The sequence below is a fragment of the Lepus europaeus genome, chromosome 16 (genome assembly GCF_033115175.1).
Source record: "Lepus europaeus isolate LE1 chromosome 16, mLepTim1.pri, whole genome shotgun sequence".
Taxonomy (NCBI): domain Eukaryota; kingdom Metazoa; phylum Chordata; class Mammalia; order Lagomorpha; family Leporidae; genus Lepus; species Lepus europaeus.
Genome location: NC_084842.1, coordinates 20,207,804 through 20,231,234, shown reverse-complemented (window position 1 = coordinate 20,231,234; position 23,431 = coordinate 20,207,804). Strand labels below are relative to the sequence as shown.

Genomic DNA, 23,431 nt, shown 5'->3' with positions numbered 1-23,431 from the left:
CCATCTACTGGATCACTCCTCAAACTGCCAACAACAGCCAGGTCTGGATGAGGCTGAACTCAAACCAGAAACTCCATGCAGGTCCCCAAAATGGTTGGTGGTGACTCAATTACTTGGGCCATCCTCTGCTGCCTTCCCAGGCACATAAGCAGGAAGCTAGATCAGAAGTGGAGCAGCTAATCCTCCGCCTGCGGCACCGCCACCCTGGGGTTCTAGTCCTGGTTGGGGTGCCGGTTCTGTCCTGGCTGCTCCTCTTCCAGTCCAGCTCTCTGCTGTGGCCTGGGAAGGCAGTGGAGGATGGCCCAAGTGCTTTGGCCCTGCACCCACATAGGAGACCAGGAGGAAGCACCTGGCTCCTAGCTTCGGATCGGCACAGTGTGCCAGCCGTAGTAGCCATTTTGGGGGTGAACCAATGGAAGGAAGACCTTTCTCTCTGTCTCTCACTCTCACTGTCTAACTCTGCCTGTCTAAATAAATAAATAAATAAATAAATAAATAAATAAAGTGAAGCAGCTAGGATTCAAATTGACACTCCAAAATGGGATGCTGGCATCACAAACAGCATCTTAACCATCTGCCACAATGCCAGCCCCTATTAAATTGGTTTTACATTTCAAAATTCCTGATTTTAAAGGATATGGAATATTGTTTACTATAATGTTGCCTATTGGTATGAGATATAAATATTATATCCTCCATTCCCCTTTTAAAGATTTGTTCTTTTGGCAATGAATTTTATAAAATACTTTTGATTTTTCATATAACTCATTTTCCAGCATAAAACCTATTTGGAGTAATTTATGGTTTTCAATTTTTAAGTTTTTGGAAACAAATATGCTCTGAGCACAAATAATTTATAATGCCTCATGACTAAGAGCTGTTTATCAGGTTAACTGTTGTGGCACACTGGTTTAAGCCGCTGTCTCAGATGCCAGCATCCTTTATCGGAGGCACCAGTTCAAGTTCCAGATGTTTTGCTTCCAATCGAGCTCTAGCTCCCTGCCTGAGAAGGCAGCAAAAGATGGCCCAAGTGTTTGCGCCCCTGCACCACATGAGAAACCCAGATGGAGTTCTTTGTTCCTGCCCTCAGCCTGGTCCAGCTCCAGCTGTTGTGAGCATTTAGGGAGTGAACCAAAGGATGAAAGACCTCTTTCTTTCTCTCTTTTCCTCTGCCTTTCAAATAAGTAAATCTTTAAAAACAAAAACAAAAGAGCCATTCATCTCCATTTACAGTTATGCCTTATACACTCAGATACCTAATAATTTTAGTTAGCAATGAAAGAATGTGGCTCATACACATTAAAATAAAACATTGTTATGGGAAAGGAAAAGCACCCAATGATCTTACCTCACTAAGTTCATGCTGTCTTTGCATCTTCTTTTCAAAAGTAGATTTCATTTGTGTAAGCAATTCATACTAAAAGAGAAAATCACATGCTGTTTGTTCTATTTTTAATTACATAAATTTCTTCAAGATGATAACTAACTCACCTTATCTAAAACAGTTTGCCTTTTGGCTTCCAAGCTGGGCTCCAAAAGGAGATTTTTTCCTGCAAGATAAGTCTCTGGTTTATTTCTAGGCAAAGATCTCATTTTTCTCAGGAAATCTGGGGAGAAATAAGGGAAGACATACTTGCTAGTTCCTCAATACTTTTTACCAAGTCATCCTTGTCGTTAATAATTTGTTTTAGTTGAGGCAAGGTCAGAAACTGTTCTAGTAAAATCTCCTCTTGTTCATTCATATCTGTTAGTTGAGACACACTAGAAAGACAAAATTTAAAAAATGTTAGTGAATATCAGCCATCTCAGTTTTCCTCCATGATGGTAAACATTAAGTTTTCCATTTTATTTGGTTGATAGGATTCTAAATATTTAAAGATATCAAATTTTATATAAACACATAAGGAGGATAAATATTTCATTTATCTTTTCTGATCACAATGGATGAAGCTGAAAAAAACAAAAAAAAGAGGAAACAAACACATGGAGACTGAACAACATGTGCCTGAATGAACAGTGGGTCACAGAAGAAATAAAATTCCTTGAAATGAATGAAAATGTAAACACAACATATCAAAACTTAAGGGTTATGGCTAAAGCAGTATTAAGAGAAAACTTTATAGCAATTAATTACCTACAATAAAAAATTGGAAAGGATTCAGATTAATGATCTAACAGTGCAGCTCAAGGATGTAAGGGAAAAAAGAACCAAACCTCCAATTAGGATTAAGGAAATAATAAAAATTTAGAAATAGACAAATTGAAATCAAAAACTATACTAAAGATCAGTGAATGAAGAGCTGTTTTTGAAAAAATAAACAAAATTGATCAGCTATTGGCCTAACAAAAAGGGGTTGGAGGAGGGAGTGGAATAAACAAAATCAGAGATGCAAAATGAAATGTTCTAACTGATACCACAGAAGCAGAAATAATAATTAGGAATTATTACAAACAGCTATTTGCCAACAAATTGGAAAATCTAGAAGAAATGGGTAGATTTCTAAATGGCTATCATCCAAAAATCAAAGAATTACAAAGGCTAGTGAGGAAGTGGGGAAAAGGGTGTCCTAATACACAGTTGGTGGGAATGTAAATTGGTAGAGCCATATGGAAGACACCATGGGGAATAGACCATAGTCATTCCACTCCTGGGAATATTCCCAAAGGAAATGAAATCAGTGTACAAAAGAGTTAAACGCATCTCATGTTTATAGCAGATCAATTCACAAAAGCTAAGATATGAAATCAACCTAGATGTCTATCAACTGATGAATGGATAAAGAAACTGGTATACAAACAAAACGGAATACTTAGCCATAAAAAAGAATAAAATCCTGACATTTGCAACAAAACATATGCAACTGGAGACCATTATACTAACTGAAGTGAGTCAAAATGAAAAAGAAAAATATCATATTTTATTTGTGGGAGTTAATATATAGAGAAAGATAAAAATTGTGTTGAAGTCAGATCATTTTGTATATAAATATTTCTTCACTAAATCTTGCCATTAAAAGACAAAGTACTCATTTCACATGTTAAAAGAAATGGAGAAGAGGGGAATAGTGAAGACTCTTGGAGTACTAATAGTGCTTTGTTTCTAATTTAGGTGTTAACTACAAGAGTAATTTGATGAAAAAAAAAAAAAAACTCATTGATCTGTACACCTAAGTGCATTTCCTGACATATATATTTCAAAAAATGTTGAAAAAATTAAAATTTAAAAAGGAGAGAGAAGACCCAAATCAATACAATTAGAGAAAAAAAGGAAATATAACAATAGACTCCATAGAAATAAAAAGAATCATCAGAAATTACTACAAGAGCTGTATGACAACAAACCAGGAAACCTAGAAGAAATGTATAGAGACCCATAACCAAGATGCAAATTTAATCAGTAATGAAGGCCCTCCCAACAAAGAAAAGCCCAAGACCAAATGGCTTCACTGCTGAATACTACCAGACATTTAAAGGAGAATTCCAATTCTTCTCAAACTATTCAGAACAATTGAAAAAGAGGGAATCCTCCCAAATTCTATGAAGCCAGCATCACCTTAATTCCTAAACCTAAAAAAGAAGCAACAGAGAAAAAAAACTACAGCCCAATTTCCCTGATGAACATATAGGCAATAATCCTGAACAAAATACTAGCCAACTGAATCCAACACACATCAGAAAGATCATTCATCCAGATCAAGGGATTTATCCCTGGTATGCAGATATGGTTCAACATTCACAAAATCAATGTGATACATCACATTAACAGACTACAGAACAAAAAACATATGATTATGCAGAGAAAGCATTTGATAAAATCCAAAACCCTTTCATGATGAAAATGCTAAGCAAATTGGGTATAGAAGGAACATTCCTCAACACAATCAAGGCAATCTATGACAGACCCATGGCCAGTGTTCTACTGAGTGGGGAAAAGATGGAAGCATTCCCAGTGAGATCCGGTACCAGACAAGGATGTCCACTCTCACCATTGCTATCAATATAGTCCTGGATTTTTAGCCAGAGCCATTGGGCAAGAAAAAGAAAACAAAGGGATACAAATTGGGGGGGAGGAAGTCAAACTATCTCTATTTGCAGATAACATGATTCTAAATATAGGGGATACAAAAGACTCCAATAAAAGATTATTGGAACTCATAGGAGAGTTTAGTAAAGTAGCAGGATATAAAGTCAATACACAAAATTCAACAGCCTTTGTATACACAGACAATGCCAATACTGAGACTGAGCTTCCAAGAAGATCCCATTCACAATAGCTACAAAAGAAAAAACCCCAAAACCTTGGAAAAAATTTAACCAAGGATGTTGATCAAAGATCTCTACAATGAGAATAACAAAATACTCAAGAGAGAAAAAGATGATAAAGAAAAAAATGGAAACATCTTTCATGTTCATAGACTGAAAGAATCAATATCATCAAAATGTCCATTCTTCCAAAAGCAATCTACAGATTCAATGTGATACCAATTAAAATACAAAAGAAATTCTTCTCAGATCTATAAAAAATGATGCTGGAATTCATATGGAGGCACAGGAGTCCCCGATTAGCTAAAGCAATCTTATACAACAAAAATAAAGCTGGAAGCATTTGTGTGTGTGTGTGCGTGCGCTTTGAAACCTTCATTTAGTAGAGTTGATCTTCTGTGTACAGTTAATTGAAAATGAATCTTAATGGAGAATGGGACTGGGAAGGGGAGAGGGAGGAAAAAGAGGGGTAGGAGGAGGGGTGGGATGGAGGGTACTGTAGGAAGAATAACTATATTCCTAAAATTGTACTTATGAAATTTGTATTTCTTAAATTAAAAAAAGATACATTCAGGTCAGTGTGGGAAATTCTAGAGGACAAATAACCAATTTCTTCAATAAATATATATTATATATATTAAGTATAATGCTTGAAATATGAGTGTTTTTATGTATGTTCACATATATCAGTGGGGAAAAATATTTCATGACCAAAAAAAATTTAAGATATCAAGTATCCAAATCCAATAGATGTGCCTTGTTTTGAATCTTGATCCCAACCACCAAGAAAAAGATTTAACACTACAGATATATTAAATAATTCATAATTTAATGTTTATGTATGATGAGGATGTTGATTAGGGCTATAATAAGAAAAAAATGATAAAAACCAGGAAAGAGGAAGAATAGAAGGAAGAAAGGAAGGGAGGAAGGGAAATACAACACTATGGAGTTGTTATGAACATTAACCCTAAACATGCATGTGGTATACTATAAACATCTCTTACAATTTATTTTAATTATTAGCAAAAAAAAAAAAAAAAAATTTCCTAAAACTGACAGTTACGGATTGGGTCAAATTTTAAAAATCTGAATTGTAAAATTTGTTATGGATATGTGGTTGTACACCTCTGGTGGACATACCCTAAAAATAAAAAGAACTGCAAAAAATTATTTCTTAATTGCATTCAACAGTCTTAGTAATAGTAGCCTTATTAGTACTGTAAATCCCCAAGGGGATAAAAAGAATGCAGTTTTTCCCTAAACTGAACGGCCACAAAATCCTTTTCACGGGGCATCTTAGGGGAGCAGTGTTCAGTGAATAACTGTATCATGCACTTAAACATTAAAAATTTATCCACCAAAAATTCAAACAAAATTTTGGCTTTATAAATACCTAGCTAATACTTTAGGATAGCTTTCATCTATTTCTCTATATACAAAGTTTATTGACTAAAGATCTGAAATAGGCCAAGATACATTTTGAAATGATCAAGAATAATATATTTAGAAATTATTTTTTAAAATGTAAGCCATTTGAGAGAAATAACACTATTATCTTGATAACTATTATTTCTAGAAGCTACAAAAATCCTTGGGTATATACTAGTCACTCAATAAATACAACCTGTAAGACTTAAAACTGGTTTATAAAATTTTTCCACTTATGATAACCACACTAGGATATTAGTGAAGATTTTAAAAATCTTTTTATTTAATGTAGACATGAAATGATCTGGCTTATACTTACAAAGAAAACAGACAATGATACCAACTTTACTCTCCAGGCTTTTACCTTAGTTCTGAGAGTTCAGGAAATGCTTCAGGGACTTCTGGCATCTTGTAACCAAAACCATTTTGGCTTATCTGAAGAAGAGTTTTAAATGCCATTAAATTTCAGTCATCTCTTTGGTGCTGTTGTTTGCTTTTAAAAAAGTCATTTTTTAAATACTATATCCCATAGCTGCTTTCATTGTTATATCTTCATGTTTACCACACTTCACATTGTCTATATTTTTCCCTTTTATTATCAACCTAATTTTTTACAGTGCAACTTTGCACATATAGCACTGTTTTTCTTGGGGCAGGGGGCAATGAGAGCTGTGTAGGTATATACACAACCTATGTTAGCTCTCTTTCTTAGATGACTGCATAAATCTCTTATGTATATCTGTGACAGGTATGGAAAACTATCTGGATTTCAGTGATATATACAAATAGCATATTTCTCCTAAGAGAAAAGCATTGTTTAGAATAACTTAATAATTTGGCAGTAATCTAAACTGTTACATATCTAAGTTTAATGAGACTTTAGAGTTGACAAGAAACAGTCAACTGTTTGAATGTATATGACTTTTTGCACTCAGGCACCCTTGAAAAGTTCTCTTTTAATTGTTTATACTAATTGTAACATGCTCAAAGCCTTTATTAACACAATTAGAAAAGTTCTGGATAAAGAAAGTCCACTTGGGACTATACTCTAAATGATTACAAATTCTGAAACTAGTAATGTTGGCTAAAATAAGGTTTTAGAATACAATTACACTATTTGAGTATTACTCTGAATGATAATCACAGTGAGTTACAATTAAAGATTTCAAAATCCCTTCAAATATTATGTGCACATATATTAGTTTGTCCTACTGTAACATCCCACATGGCAACAGTTAGTAGCTAAAGAAGATCCAAGGTTTTTGAACCAGTGGGTTAACTGAAGTCATTAGCATGCTATAGTAAAACCTCTACAATCTGACACTTGTTTCTTCTATTTGATCATGTCTTGTGTTTTCACTTATTTTTTTTTTAAGATTTTTTTTTTATTTATTATTTGAGAGGTAGTTACAGACAGTGAGAGGGAGATACAAAGAGAAAGGTCTTTCTTCCATTGGTTCACTCCCGAAATGGCCGCAACGGGTGGAGCTGTGCTGATCCGAAGCCAGGAGCCAGGTGCTTCCTCCCGGTCTCCCATGCAGGTACAGGGGCCCAAAGACTTGGGCCATCTTTTACTGCTTTCCCAGGACATAGCAGAGAGCTGGATTGGAAGAGGGGCAGCCAGGACTAGAACCGGCACCCATATGGGATGCTGATGCCGCAGGCGGAGGATTACTCTACTGCGCCACAGTGCAAGCCCCCCTCACTTATACTCTGTATGGCAGCCAGAGAAATCTATTATAGGCAGCTTCACAAAAATGTCATTAGAGGTTAAAAATATAGCATTGGTCCAGCTTCCCAGAAATGCCATGAGAGGCAAGAGGTGATGGCACCAGTATTTGTGTTCCTGCCACCCACAAAAGAGACCCAGACTGAATTCTCAGCTCCTGGTTTCAGCCTAGCCCATTCCTGCATGTTGCAAGCATTGAGAGCAAACCTGTGGATGGGAGAGCTCTCTCTGTCAAATAAATAAAAACAAACATGGGCCAGTGTTCAGGTGCAGTACAGTGGGTTAAGCCACAGTCCTGCATCCCATTTGGTTGGCATGTTGAGTCCTGGCTGTTCTACTTCTGATCCAGCTCCCTGCTGAGATGCCTGGGAAAGAAGTGGAGGATTGCCCCACTCCTTGGATTCCTGCACACACGTGAGAGACCTGGATGGAGTTTTAAGCTCCTTGCTTTGGCCTGGCCCAGCCTTGGGCTGTTGCAGCCACTTGGGGAGTGAACCAGCAGATGGAAGATCCCTCTGTTTCTCCCTGTCTCTGTAATTCTGCCTTTCAAATAAATTAATAAATCTTTTAAATAAATAAACAAAAAGTTTAAAAAACATACACAGGACTGGGCATGCTGTTTGGCTTAGCAATGCAAACACTGGTTAAGACACCTCAGTCCCATATTAGAGTGACTGAGTTGGATTCCTGATTCTGGCTACTGATTCTAGCTTCCTGCCAGTGCAGATCCTGGGAGGCAGCTGTGAAGGCTCAAGTAGTTGGGTTCCTGCCCACCCATGTGGGAGATCTAGACTGAATTCTCAGCTCCCTTGGTCCCCTGGCCATTGTGGCCATTTGCAGAGTGGACCAGTAGACAGGGAAGCTCTCTTTCTGTCTAATTCTCTCCCAAATAAATATATAATTAAAAACAAACAAAAACCCAGATATTTTGTAAAGTCTGTTGATTGAATGTCAAGGGTATAAAACACAAATAACTAAAGATACCAACCGGTGTAGAAGTGTCTGCTGTAGGAACAGGTAATGGTAGATTTGAAAGGATGCCAAATGAAGGTGCGGCAGGTTTGGCTGTTGTATAACTTGTTGTTGAAGAAGAAACAGTGTCAGCAACAGATATAGAAGAAATATTCCTGTTGGCTTCTTGTGGAGGATATGAAGGAAGAAATGGAAAACCCTGAGAAGAGTAAGGAGGCATTCCGCTTGGGTTACTGTATAGGCTATGGGGAAAAAAAAAAAAATGTTACATTTTAGGAATAAATATGTAAAATTATTCTTCAATTGTTCTGAATAACATTGATAATTTTTTAAAAGATTTATTTATTTATTTGAAAGGCAAAGTAACAGAGAGAAAGACAAAGAGAGATCATCCATCCCAAAGGGCCACTTCCCAAAGGGCTGCAGCTGGGGTAGGGCCAGAATGAAGCTAGGAGCCAGGTACTCTAACCATGTCTCCCATGGGTGGCAGGGGCCCAGGCACTTGGGCCATCTTCTGGTAGCTGATATGGGATATCAGTGTCACAAGTGGCAGCCTAACCCACTGTGGCACACTACATGCCCAACAACAGTCATGCTTTATAGATGAAATCAGCTTATGGCAGGTGATACTGGATATTATAATTATAACTATATAAGGAGATTAAATATTATATAAAGTGATAAAATACAAAGCTTCTTAACAGGTGGTTCCCAAGAAAAAGATAAATTCTTCAGAAAGCACACAATTCAACTCTTCAGATTAATAGTGAATACATAGTCCATTTTTGCACCAATTAGCATCTCGTTGGCATCAATCTGTTTCTTTATAGGGGGAATGGAGAACAACATTCAATCCAGAAGCTTCACTCAAGTGATAGCTGCTTAGTAGCTTTCACTACATTTGCAAAATCTGATTGCTTTTATAGACAATTTTAAAAAGAAAACCACATATACAAATGACCTGCTAAAAATGTTAAAACAGATTTACATAAACATGCTTTTACATTAGAATAGACAACCCTGGGACTAAATCAGAAAATAATGTAGCAGACATTTATTTTTGCAAGATAAAATATTTTATATTTACCCTTTTCTTCCCCTTTATAAAAGTTCTGATAGGCTCAGATTATAAACACATTAGAATATTTAAATCTTAAAAGCAGAGAGGGGCCGGTGCTGTGGCACAGCGGGTTAAAGCCCTGGCCTAAAGTGTTGGCATCCTATATGGGTGCTGGTTCTACCAGCTGCTCCACTTCTGATCCAGCTCTCTGCTATGGCCTGGGATAGCCGTAGAAGATGACCCAAGTCCTTGGGCCCCTGCACCTGAGGGAGACCTCCTGGCTCCTGGCTGTGGATCGGTGCAGCTCCGGCCATTGTGGCCATCTTTGGAGTGAACCAGTAGATGGAAGACTTCTCTCTCTCTCTCTCTCTCTTTCTCTCTACCTCTCTCTGTAACTCTGTCTTTCAAATAACTAAAATAAATCTTTTTTTTTTTTTTTGATAGGCAGAGTTAGACAGTGAGAGAGAGAGAGAGACAGAGAGAAAGATCTTCCTTCCATTGGTTCACCCCCAAAATGGCTGCTATGGCCGGTGCGCTGCGCTGATCCGAAGCCAGGACCCAGGTGCTTCCTCCTGGTCTCCCATGCGGGTGCAGGGCTCAAGCACTTGGGCCATCCTCCACTGCCTTCCCGGGCCACAGCAGAGGGCTGGACTGGAAGAGGAGCAACCGGGGACAGAACTCGGCACCCCAACCGGGACTAGAACCCAGGGTACCGGTGCCGCAGGCAGAGGATTAGCCAAGTGAGTCACAGCACCAGCCCCAAAATAAATCTTAAAAAAAAAAAGCAGAGAGAGAATGAATCATCCAAATATCAATATTTTAATTAATACAGTAAGTTATTGTGGGCCAATCACTGTCATGCAAAGGATAAAGAACTTTTGGTTATGATTTAAATATAAGATGAAATATTAAAATGTTTTACTTTGTATTGACACATTTTCCAAAGCATAATTTTATGAAAGTATTCATTATTTTATTTAATGATATGGTAATCTGAGTAGAATATTTTGTTGTAAAGCAATATTTGTAATAGATGTTGAAATATATATTAATAACACTCAAATTTATACAGAAAAATAAACCAGCAGAAATAGGGGGAAAATATGGAAAAGCAGGGTAAAGAATATTGGCACTGCCATATAGCAAAATAAATTATAAAACTTTAGGTAAATGGATAGGTAGATTAATGGAACTAAATATATAATCCAGAAAAAAACAAAACCACAGATAGGAATTAAGCTAAAATATAGATTCTCCTGTGAAAAATAAGATGTCAGTAAACATTGTTGAGACATCAAGAAAAAACTATATTAGGCCAGATACTCACTTACAATATATAGTATTAAAACTAGTATAAGTGTAAAAACTTAACACATCAAAAATTTAAATGTCCAGAAATATTTTAAAAGCAGTGGAAGAAATCATTTGGAAACTGCAACCTTAAACTGGGAAAGAACTTTTTATGATCCAAATGCATAAGTCATTAGAAAAAATGATGACAAATCCCACTATAACATTAAAAAAAATTCTATATGATATGGCCCTTTATAAGACAAATTTAATAAAACACATGGAACTCATATCATAGAGGAATAATTTCTCTAAAATATAAATAATTGCTACAAATTGATAAAAGACTAACCCAATATATAAGAGGAGTGTAGGACAGTATTCACAGGTTACAGAAAAGGATACAAGTATCTCAAAGATGACAACTCCACTGGTACTAATTATAAATATAACTAAAATAATACTAACATACCATCTCATGTATAAACTGGTAAAGAATTCATTTTGATAATATCTTGGCCAAGATATGGGGGAAAAGGTACAGTATAAAGAAGCAGAAACTGGTACAACTATTTTGAAGGGCAATTTTGTGGTACTTGTCAAAATGACAAACATGTCTACCACTTACAATTTATCTGACAAATATGTATACATTGTATAAAATATTTACAATAGCACTGATGACAATAAAAAAAGAAAAGTCCAGCAATAGGAATGCTGCTAAATAAATTATAGTATATCCTTAAAATGAGTAATGTGTGGTCCTAAAGAATAATGAAGAAATGTCTCATGTACCAACATGGAAAACTCTCCAAACCATACTAATTAGTGAATATGAAGCAAGAGGACAATATGATACTGTCTATATAAAGAATAGGGGAGTAAAATACTACATAGATATTTCCTTATATATGCATAAAATATCTCATTAATTATACACACACACACACGCACACACACCCCTTTCATGCCAGTGAGAAGAAAAACAAAAAGACTAAGTGGCAGGGACATTTAACTCCGTATTCCTTTTTACTTTTTGGATTTTTAGTCGATAAATGCCCCACACAAAAAATTAAATTTAAAAAAATTTTTTTTTTTCAAAAAACGATTTAATTGAGAGGTAGAGTTAGAGAGAGAGAGAGAGACAGAGAGAAAGGTCTTCCATCCACTGGTTCACTCCCCAAATGGCTGCAACAATCAGAACCGAGCCAATCTGAAGCCAGGAGTTTCTTCCAGATCTCCCATGTGGGTGCAGGGGCCCAAGCACTTGGGCTGTGATACACAATCAACCCAATGACCGTCAACTGAAGACTGGATAAATAAATTATGGGATATGTACACCATGGAATACTACACAACAGTAAAAAAAAAAAAAATCCTGTCATTTGCAACAAAATGGATGAAACTAGAAAACTTCATACTTAGTGAAATAAGCAAGTCCCAAAAGGACAAATACCATATCTTCTCCCTGATCTGTGGAAACTAATAGAGCACCTAAAAGGTAATCTATAGAAGTGCAATTGACACTTTGAGATGCAATGACTGTGAATAGCCCACATTTTGATTGTTGAGGAACAGTTTTTTTTTTTTTCATACTATTTGTTGAACTCTTACTATAATCTTATGAGTATAAAGTTAATTGAAAATAGATCTTAGTAAAAAATAAGAATGTTCGGAATAGGAGAAGGAGTACGAAGAAGGCCGAGAGTACAGGTCAGGGTATAGGTTGGAGGGCGGGTTCAGTGGGAAGACTCACTATGTTCCTAAAGTTGTATTTATATCCTTAAATAAAAGGTTTCTGTGGGGGGGAAAAAAAAAAAAGGCAATACAGCTTTCCTTTGACTGCCTGGCTCTCCTTCCTGGGACACTTGCCCTCAGAATACAACTCAACATGCTATGAGGAGCCCAGGCTATACAAAGAGGCCAAGTATGGATGCATTAGCTTGTATCTTGCACCAAGATCTCAGAATTTAGTTAAGAGTATCTGTCAGACATGAGAATTAAGTAAGTCTTCAGATTATTCAACTCTCATACTTCAAGCCATGTCACCTAATACAAAAAATGAAGCAAGGGGCCAGTGCTGTGGTACAGTGGGTTAATGCCCTGGCCTGCAGTGCTGGCATCCCATATGGGCGCCAGTTCAAGATCCTGCTGCTCCAATTCCAATCCAGCTCTCTCCTACGGCCTGGGAAAGCAGTAGAAGGTGGCCAAGTCCTTGGGCCCCAGCACCCATGTGGGAGACCCGGAAGAAGTTCCTGGCTCCTGTCTTCGGATTGGCACAGCTCCAGCTGTTGCAGCCATTTGGGGAGTGTACCATCTGATGGAAGACCTCTCCCTCTCTCTCTTCCTCTCCTTCTCTTTCAAATAAATAATTAAATAAATCTTTTAAAAAAAGATGAAGCAAAACAAGCAACCACCACTGGTCCCAAAGCAAACTATAGGTTCAGAAAGAAAATATACGTTATTACAGGGTAAACTGCTATGCATCTTTAGTAACTAGAACATATAATTCTACTTAGTACATTACTGAAAGGTAGCCAGAAACTAGCAAATGGCCTAAGAAAAAACAAAATCCAAAAAAAAAAAAAAAATAGATAATTTAATAAAAGAAAGTATTAAAGGGATTTCCTAAGATAACAACCAAGGAGGGTTCCCAGATGCAAGCTATGCAGCAGAGTATCTCATAGTGGAAGAAAAAACTGGAAAATTGTCTACACAGAACAGAAAAAGAACCTAGAGATTACTTGATTGGTATTGTGGGAAAATATGGCTTAAAAGATTTCTCAGAACTGTTAAAAAGTTCTGTGCAAATTTAAGAAAATCTGGAAATTTAAGAACATGTGGAAAATTAAGATCTAAGAACATAAAACCAATGGGGAATTGAGGTTAACTATTAATTCCAGAAAAAGACAACAGATCATATGAGAAGGGAAACATAACCATATACAATTAATTCAGAAATGGACTATATTTAGAGAGTCAAAAAAAACAAAAACATAAAGTATGGATTTATATGAAAGTCACAATATACTTTTACTGCTAAGATGAGGAGAAAACTGAAATGTTGTGAAAGATATTTAAATCTTTATCTATAGTAATAGAAGGTCAATAGACTATATCTAAAATCAAAGAATCAAAAAGATAGCAATATAAGCACATTATTCAGAAAGATGAAGTTACACTAGAAAAGACAGTTGAAGGAGGACAATACCATTGCTGCTGAAAAGTGTGCATCTATTTTTCTGAAAGTGGGGATGTGGAAATCAGAGGATTGTCTTCTAATGTAACTTGTTTTTAAACCATATTTTCATTATTCTGATAATTGAAAATATATGCAAAATTTTGTTATACAGATACTCACTATGGAAATGCTGTTGAAGTAGGAGCTAAAACTGGAGGATTCTTCCAAAACTCATCTAACAAACTCTGAATAATTTTTCCAAGATCTGAGTGCATTGTAAACTAAAAACAAAAGTAAAACATGATTAAAATTACTTTCAAGAAAGATTATAACGTCTCATTAGGATAATTTTAGATTATCCTAACGTATCCTACTTTTACAAGTCAAAGAATCAAGTAAAAAAAAGAAGGGCATTGTGTCAACTAAAAATATTAGTAACAGACAACATAAAACTTTTTATAAAATCAATTACAAAATCAATACTGTAAACATATTTGGTAATTAGCAAAGCAGGTTAAAAGTCTATTTAAACAGAGATAAATTCATATTTCACTACTTACAATAATTTGAAGGTTCACAGATAAATACTGAGGGTACACCAAAGTTACAGTCCTTCATATTAATCAATTATATCATATTGTAAGCCAGAATCTTAGGTAAACACAGTGTTATCTGTTATACAAAATAAAACTTTTTTGAAAGTTAGTAATTCCAAATCTAATTTTAAATGCAATTCAGATTTCTAAACTATTTCAAAGAAAATTAATATACTTGTTTTATCACTCTGAAATTAAGTGTACCATATACATACATTGTTTACTAAAGGAGAGGTAACATATATTCCTTGTTTATCCATTAAGTGATGTCGTATTGGTGGGTAAACGCTGATCACTGGCTTTTCTTGAGGAAATTGTGGAGGAAGTAATCTGGTAAAGACAGAACAGATGAACAGTATATCATCATGATCTTAAAGTTAAAAGCACAATTTTACACTTTGATATGGATTAATTATTTAGTGATAAGTTCTCTATTATGGTTGTCGATTGCAAAGTGTAAGGTCTGGCAAGATTTTATAGATAGCAATCCAACACAGGAAAACATTCTCAATGGGAACTGCAGATCTGAACAACAGAATACTCTTCATAACATGTTTATCAATTGTTTCCGAACACAATATACCAAGCAATTCACAATCTCTAGCAGGTATTTGTATCCGGTGAGCAATACTAAACCTGTCTGGCTATTGATATACAGGTTCTGGCCATATAATTTTCTCTTGGTTTATCTACTTTTGAAATGCTGTCAGAAATCATTGCATTATCCATTGTATTTCCAAACAGTAAGAGATGGAATACAAAGTACTAGGAATGAAATGATGTGACTGTCATCATGCCTTGGTTCTATATGGCTCCCTTCTAAATGTCACACTTAACACATCTCTCAACTTTGAGGTTAATCACATGGTTTCAAGTAAAAAAACACTAAGTTCTCAATACCAAAAATAAAAAGTGAAAAATTTAACAGCTATGAAATGACTATAATATTAAGTTTAGTGAGTGAAGTTTTAAAAAGTCGAAGTTAGCCGGCGCCGTGGCTCACTAGGCTAATCCTCCGCCTTGCGGCGCCGGCACACCGGGTTCTAGTCCCGGTCGGGGCACCAATCCTGTCCCGGTTGCCCCTCTTCCAGGCCAGCTCTCTGCTGTGGCCAGGGAGTGCAGTGGAGGATGGCCCAAGTTCTTGGGCCCTGCACCCCATGGGAGACCAGGAGTAGCACCTGGCTCCTGCCATTGGAACAGCGCGGTGCGCTGGCCGCAACACGCCTACCGCGGCGGCCATTGGAAGGTGAACCAACGGCAAAAAGGAAGACCTTTCTCTCTGTCTCCCTCTACTGTCCACTCTGCCTGTCAAAAAAAAGAAAAAAAAAGTCGAAGTTACCTAGATCTGGAAACTTTTCCAAATCTATAAAACTCAGAAGAATATTTTCCTTTAAATTCTCTGTTCCTCCTTGTGGCGCCGGCACACCGGGTTCTAGTCCCGGTCGGGGCACCGATCCTGTCCCGGTTGCCCCTCTTCCAGGCCCGCTCTCTGCTGTGGCCAGGGAGTGCAGAGGAGGATGGCCCAAGTTCTTGGGCCCTGCACCCCATGGGAGACCAGGAGAAGCACCTGGCTCCTGCCATCAGATCGGCGCGGTGCGCTGGCCGCAGCGAGCCAGCCGCGGCGGCCATTGGAGGGTGAACCAGCGGCAAAGGAAGACCTTTCTCTCTGTCTCTCTCTCTCACTGTCCACTCTGCCTGTCTAAAAAAAAAAAAAAAAAAAAAAAAAAAAAAAATTCTCTGTTCCCTCATTGTCTCAGAAAACTACCAGTTGGCAGCACTATTAAGAAAATTGGGACCTTGTTGGCCTTTCCTGCAGAGCTCTTTCTGTGCACTGGTTATTTATTTATGGGGCAGGCATTTGGCATAACAGTTAAGGCACCACTTGAAATGCAAGTATCCCATATCAGAGTGCTCTGGTTCGAGTTATGGCTCTACTCCCAATTTCAGCTTCCTGCTGATGTGCATTCTGGAAGGCAGCAGTTGATGGCTCAAGTACTTGGATCCCTGCACTCATGTGGGAGACCCAGATTGACTTCCTGGCTTCTGGCTTTAGCCTGGTCCAGCTCTGGCTGTTGTGGGTATTTGGATAGTGAACCCAAGATGAGATATCTCTGTCCCTGTCTGCTTTTCAAATATATACATTTTTTTAAATTTTAAATTATTTATTATATAGTTAAAAATTTTAAACTAGTTTCAGAGTAAATGGCCTTTGGAGCCCAACCAATCTGGGTTTATATCCTGACTCCACTGTAAACTTACCATGTCTGTCATTTGCCCTAAATTGTAGTACTAAACAATAAAACAACTATAGTTCCAAGGATTACTATAGTATTTAAAAAATTATTTCAGAGGCAGAGAGAGAAAAATTGGGTGGGGGGGAGGATTGGATAAGAGAGAAAGCGTCTATCCCCACATGCCCACAACAGCTACACCTGGGCTGGGGCTGAAGCCAGGAGCTAAGAACTCAATCTGGGTTTTCCATGTGGGTGGCAGGACTCCAAACAACCGAGCTATAATCACTGCTGCCCAGGGTCAGTATTAGCAGAAACCTGGAGCTGGAGCCAGGTGTCGAATCCAGGTACTCTGATACGGGATACACACCTCATATATGATGCATACTCCTATTATTTTATTTTGTATTACATTTCCTCTGTTCTTCTATAGCAATATAAATTACTGTAATATCTCCCAAAGTTTTTATTTTATTAAATTACACACTATTTTATAAATTATAGTCATTTGAAGTTAAGTTCACAGCTCATTTCTAATAGTAATGAAATAAAAATACAAAGTTTTGAATACTAATACATGAAAAAGCAGGATATAATTCTACTCACATATTAATGTTAATTGTTAGGTTATTTACAGTGAATGGCAATCTGTATTCCACATCTTTCTGTATTTCAGCTATACTGTAAGAGAAAATTTGAAAAAATTTACTCACAGTTGTGAAATCATTAATGTTAAAAAAACACATGTAAAATGCTAGAACACACTAAAGTTATTATTAATTTTAACACTGAATCTGGGTAGCCAGTTTAACTTGTATCTTCTGAGGATAGTTAATGATAGTTACACAGACTTTTCAAGCAAGCAGGCAATAATACTCTGAAATATCCAGGGGAATTCTGTGGAGGGGTTCTGGGGAGGAGGGTGGATTGGGAGGATGCTGAGATAAAGAGGCAAGGAAGAACTCTTGTATTAATTACACGAGCTTAATTTACTATCAATTTATCCAACTTATTATTAGTAGAAACAATTTTAAACCCTGTGGGTTAATACAGGTCAGCAAGGCATATGGGTTCTGAATCTAACTACCACTGTGCAGCTATACAGACAGCTGGGGAAGTCTAGGGGCAGAAGTCTATGAATATCTCCCAGTCTCATGGTAGAAACTTCTAGTTACTTTCAAAAACAAATAATCTTCTTCCTAAGTAAGAGAAACTTTATTTTATTCTATGTTGTAATATTCTTATAGCAAGTTATTGCTATAGACTGCAGTTCCAGCCAATAAAATATATAGGGAAGTTGTGGGGAAGAATTCCAGGAATGCATCTTAAAGTAGAACAAAAGAGGGGCAGGCATTTTCTAGCTTAGTGGATAAAAACACTTCCTGTAACGCCTATATCCCAGGTGTCCTGGCTGCTCTGCTTCTGTTCAAGATCTCTGCTAGTGGCCTGGGAAAAGCAGTAGAAGATAGCCCAAGTGCCTGGTCCCCTGTTACCCACACAGGAGATCTGGTAGAAGCTCCTGGCTTCGGTCTGACCCAGCCCTGGCCAATGAAGCCATCTAGTAAGTGAAACAGCGGATAGATCATCTGTCTCTCCCTCTCTCTGTGTAACTCTGACATTCAAATAAAAAAATATTAAAAACAAAATAAAGTAGGACACATGAACAGACAATTGATGGAAGCTCAGTTTGCCCTTCCTGCCTTCCTTCTAATTCTTTCTTGGATTTGATAGCTGGACTTTTAATAGTTCTTTTGGATTATGAGTGACCCTGAGAATCAGAGTGATGCACTAGGGGTAGCTAAACAGAAAGAAGTAGCTTGGTCCTTAGTGATGGGCAAATTCTGAATTTCTTTTATGTGACATTAAAAAAAAAATTCATCTTGTTTAAGCCATCATTTTGAGAATCTTGGTTAATGACAAATAATTTCTGAGAAATATAAGTGCCTTATACTTTAACATCCTATACCTAAGAGTTTTATTTTGTTCCATTAATTATAAGTCTATGTTACTGAAACTATAATCTACCAAACAAGGCTTTGGAGGCTCACTTGGAATTCTACTTAATATTCATATTTCCAATGGGGAAAAATCTAAGTAGATTAATGAGTTAAGATTGTAGAGGAAGCCTAATTTTCAAATGGACATGAAACTTGAAAGGTCTTGTATGCACAATGATGTACTTCTTGTTCTTTTGGTTGCTTTAACTCATAGTTTTAATAAAACCTTTCATTTGGGAGATTCCAAGATGGCAGAATAGGGATGAGTGTACTCTCAAGGCTAGGGGTAAATAATTAAAAAGAGAGAGAAAGTGGAGAAAGTACATTCTTAGGGGAGAGTTACAAAACGGCAGTGGGAATTCTACAGAAGGAAGAGGAATGCCATGGATCTGTGTGGAAGGTGCTCACACACAGCAAGAATGTGGACACAACACAGAACTCCAGCAAGGAAGAGCCGGAGAAATCACCAGCTTTGGAGAGAGAGCTAAGGTCAGACTGCAGCAGCCTGTGTCATGGTGATATAACTGGAGGGAGACTGTGATATGAGTCCAGCCTATAACCCTAAGGGTGATCAGAGGCTCCAGGGCTCAAACCACCTAGGCAAAGCACTCACAGGCAGCTGGCTCTGGGAATGTCTCTGCCTCTCTGTGGAAGAGACAGGTTAGAGGGGCAGATAGGATCCTCTATACCCCACAACTGTGGGAGCCTTGTGTGTTGAGAATGTGGGAACTCTGAATGCACGAGAGGGTGCAGGGTGTAGCTGGGTCTATGGGCAATCAATGCACAGGGCTCCACATGCTCAGAGCTTCCTGATAGCCTGGGCAGGGGAGGGCGAGGGGGTTAGGGGAGATAGGGGAGGAAGGGTAGGGGTGTCACTGCAACAGGATCTGTGATCACAGTGAGGACTGCGCAGAGTCTGTGCAGTTCATACAGCAGCATGGATGAGTATTACAACCAGTGTACACTGACACCCAGGCATTGATCACCTTGGAAGAGATGAAGTGAGGGTGTGATTACACCAATAGAAATTATATTTCCTTTCTGCTAAGAAGAGATTTACCACACCCAAGTTGGGTGTCACCCTAGATATTCACCCTGCAGCACCGAGGAAAGCTCCATGGCCATACCCAGCACACACCTCTGGGTATTCAATGAAAGAGTGGACACCCTACTAAGCCACAGAAGCATAGTTCAAAGACAAAAGCCATTATAGGAAAAAAACCTACAAGTATTTCCACAAATACCTAAAAATAAACACAGAAATTCAAGAAACAAGAACAAGACAACATGACCCCCTCCCCAAAGGATCACAACACGTCAATGTTAGAATGTAAGATGAAGAAATTGATGAAATGCCTAAAATGGAATTCAATAGATTAATCATAAGATTACATAGAAGCAATAAGAAGCAAATTCACAAATTAAAGAAATTTCCCCATGAAACTGAGATTTTAAAAAGCAATCAAAATTATACACTAGAAGTAAATTCAATTTGTCAAATAAAAAAATATAGTGTAAAGCCTTAACAGATTTGGTGAGCCAGAAGAAAGAATATCTGGCTTAGAAGAAAAATCTTCAGGGGCCGGCACTAGGGCAAAGTAGGTTAAGCCTCAACCTGCAGCGTAGGCATTCCATATGGGCTCTGCTTCAAGTCCCAGCTATTCCACTTCCAATCCAACTCCCTGCTCATGGCCTCAGAAAGCAGTGGAAGATAGCCCGAGTGCTAGGGTCCCTGCACCTTCATGGGAAACTCAGAATAAGCTCCTAGTTCCAGCTCCTGGCTTTGGATTGGCCCAGCTCTGGCCATTGCGGCCATTTCGGGAGAGCACCAGAGAATGCAAGACCTCTGTCTGGAACTCTGCCTCTTAAATAAATAAATAAATCTTTAAAAACAACAAAAAAAGATGATGACAAATCTTTGGAAATTTTTCAGTCAGACCAAAAAAAGGGGGGGGGGAGATTAGAAGAAATTAGGAAAAATTAAAAACACTTTGGAGATATATGGAATACAAATGATCCAACATACAGGTCTTAGGAGTTCCTGAAGGTGTGGAAACAGAACTGATCAGAGTCCTATTAAGTGAAATTTTTACATAAAACTTTCCTAATCTGGAGAATGAAAGGGAAATCCCAGTACACAAGGCACATAGAACTCCTCATAGTCATGACCAGAAAATATCTTCACAATGACACACTGTAGTCAAATTTTCAACAGTAAAACATAGAGAAAAGATTCTAAAATGTACACAAGGGAAATGCAGGGTTACTATCAGAGAATCTCCAATTAGACTCATAGCTGATTCTCATCAGAAATCCTATAGGATAGGAGAGAATGGAGGGATATAGTCCAAGTCATAAGAGAGCTCAATCCAGAATCCCTTGCCCTGCAAAGCTCTCATTTATGAATGCAGGTGAAATACTTTCCATAACAAACAGATACAGAAAGAATTTGTAACTAGGCCAGCCTTACAAAAGATGCTTAAGGGGACCAAATATGTTGCATTGTGGGTTAAACCTTCACGTGTGGCATCAGCATCCCATATGCGTGCTGGTTCAAGTCCTGACTGCTATACTTTCCATCCAGCTCCCTGCTGGAAAGCCTGAGAAAGCAGTAGAAAATAACCCAATTGCTTGGACCCCTGCACCCAAGTGCAAGACCAGGATAAAGCTCCTGGCACTGGATTAGCCCACCTGATGTGACAATAATACATGTCTATGTATCCAATTAAAGGATGGCTGGCTATTTAAAACAAATGTTAATGGATCTAAAGGGGGACAGACTCCAATATAATACTAATGGGAGACTTCAACACCCTACTTTCTTCAGGACATATCAACCAGACAGAAAATCAATAAAAAACAGAGCTAATCAACAATGTGGACTAAATGGGCCTGATACACATTCTTTTCACACATTCTTTTCATCAGTACATGTAACTTTCTCTAGGATATACTACATGATAGGCCATACAACAAGTCATACCAAATTAAAAAAAAAAAGTTTTTTTAAAATCATACCATGCCTCGTTGCAGAACACAAAGGAATGATGTTGGAGATTAACAACTCAAGAATCTCAAGAACATTTGCAAACACTTAGAAACTGAACAACATACTCCTGAATGAGCAGTAGGTTAAAGAAAAATTTTAAAAATGTCTGCACACAAATGAAGATGACAATACAATATATCACAACTTACGGTATACAGCAAAATCAGTGTTAACAGGGCAGTTTATAGCAATTTGTGCCTACATCAATAAATTGGAAGGGGCTGGTGCTGTAATGTAAGCTAAGTCTCTGCCTGTAGCACAGGCATCCCATATGGATGCCAGTTCATGTCCAGGCTGCTACTCTTCCAATCTACCTCTCTGCTATGGCCTGGGAAAGCAGTGGAAGATGGCACAAGTGCTTGGGCCCCTGCACAGATGTGGAGACCCAGAAGAAACTCTGGGCTACTGGCTTCAGATTGGCCCAGCTCTGGCTGCTGCGGCCATTTGGAGAGTGAATCAGAATGGAAGACCTTTCTCTCTCCTCTCTCTCTCTCTCTCTCTCTCTCTCTGTAACTCTCTCAAGTAAACAAATATTTTTTAAAAAGAAAGAAATTGGAAAGGCACCAAATGAATGAGCTATCAGGCATCTCAAGGACCTAGAAAAACAACAAAACCAAAAATTACTAGGAAGAAATAAATAACTAAAGTTAGAGAATAAACAAAATTGAAACCAAAAACCACTACAAAAGATCAAATTAAGAACTGGTTTTTAAAAAATAAACAAAACTGATATACCATTGGCCAAAAAACCAAAACAAAACAAAAAGAGAGAGAGAGAGAAGAACCAAATCAATAAAAATCAAAGATGAGAAAGGAAATTTAACAAGAAATACCACAAAAAGAAAAGAATCACCAGGATTTACTACACAGAGCTGTATGCCAACACACCAAGAAACCTAGAAGACATGGACAGATTCCTAGACACATATAATCTACCTAAACTGAGTAAAGAAGACAGAAACCTGAACAGATCAATAACCAAGATGGACACTGAATCAGTAATAAAGACCCTCCCAACAAAGAAAAACTCAGAACTAGCTGGCTTCACTGATTAATTCTACCAGAAACCAATTCCAATTCTTCTCAAGCTATTCCAAGCAACTGTAACAGAGGGAATCCTCCCAGACATTTGCTTAAAAGGTTTATTTACTTGAAAGACAGAGTCACAGAGAGGGGTAGAAACAGATAGATGGAGGTCTTCCAACTGCTAGCTCACTCCCCAAATGGACAGAACAGCTGGAGCTGAGCTGAGCCAAGCTGATATGAAGTCAGTAGCCAGAAGCTTCTTCCAGATCTCCCACATGAGTGCAGGTGCCCAACGATTTGGGCCATCCTCTGTTGCTTTCCCAGGCCATAGCAGAGACCTGGATCAGCAGTAGAACAGCCGGGACTCAATCTAGTGCCCATATGGGATGCTGGCACTTCAGGCCAGGGTTTTAGCCCTCTGTCACAGCACCAGCTGCCCAGACTACTTCTTCGAAGCCAGCATCACCTTAATTCCTAAGCCAGAAAAAAAAAAAAAAAAAAAAAAAACAAGGAGAAAGAGAACTATAGACCAATATCCCTGATGAACATAGACAAAAAAATCCTCAACAAAATACTTGGTAATCGAATCCAAGGACACATCAGGAA

The 23,431-nt window shown here is 37.8% G+C and overlaps 1 protein-coding gene across 4 annotated transcripts in view; it reads right to left on the bottom strand.

Annotated features, from left to right (window-relative positions):
* Positions 1-23,431, bottom strand: part of VPS37A (VPS37A subunit of ESCRT-I) — a 48,046-nt gene that overhangs the window by 8,729 nt on the left and 15,886 nt on the right. For all 4 annotated transcript variants that reach the window (XM_062213760.1, XM_062213758.1, XM_062213759.1 and 1 more), the window contains exons 2-9: positions 17,360-17,434; positions 14,738-14,852; positions 14,107-14,207; positions 8,412-8,637; positions 6,059-6,129; positions 1,634-1,761; positions 1,492-1,550; positions 1,349-1,417 (exon numbers count right to left, since the gene is read on the bottom strand). In XM_062213760.1, coding sequence (XP_062069744.1) covers positions 1,349-1,417; positions 1,492-1,550; positions 1,634-1,761; positions 6,059-6,129; positions 8,412-8,637; positions 14,107-14,207; positions 14,738-14,852; positions 17,360-17,434 — 844 coding nt within the window. The remainder of the gene's footprint in view (positions 1-1,348; positions 1,418-1,491; positions 1,551-1,633; positions 1,762-6,058; positions 6,130-8,411; positions 8,638-14,106; positions 14,208-14,737; positions 14,853-17,359; positions 17,435-23,431) is intronic.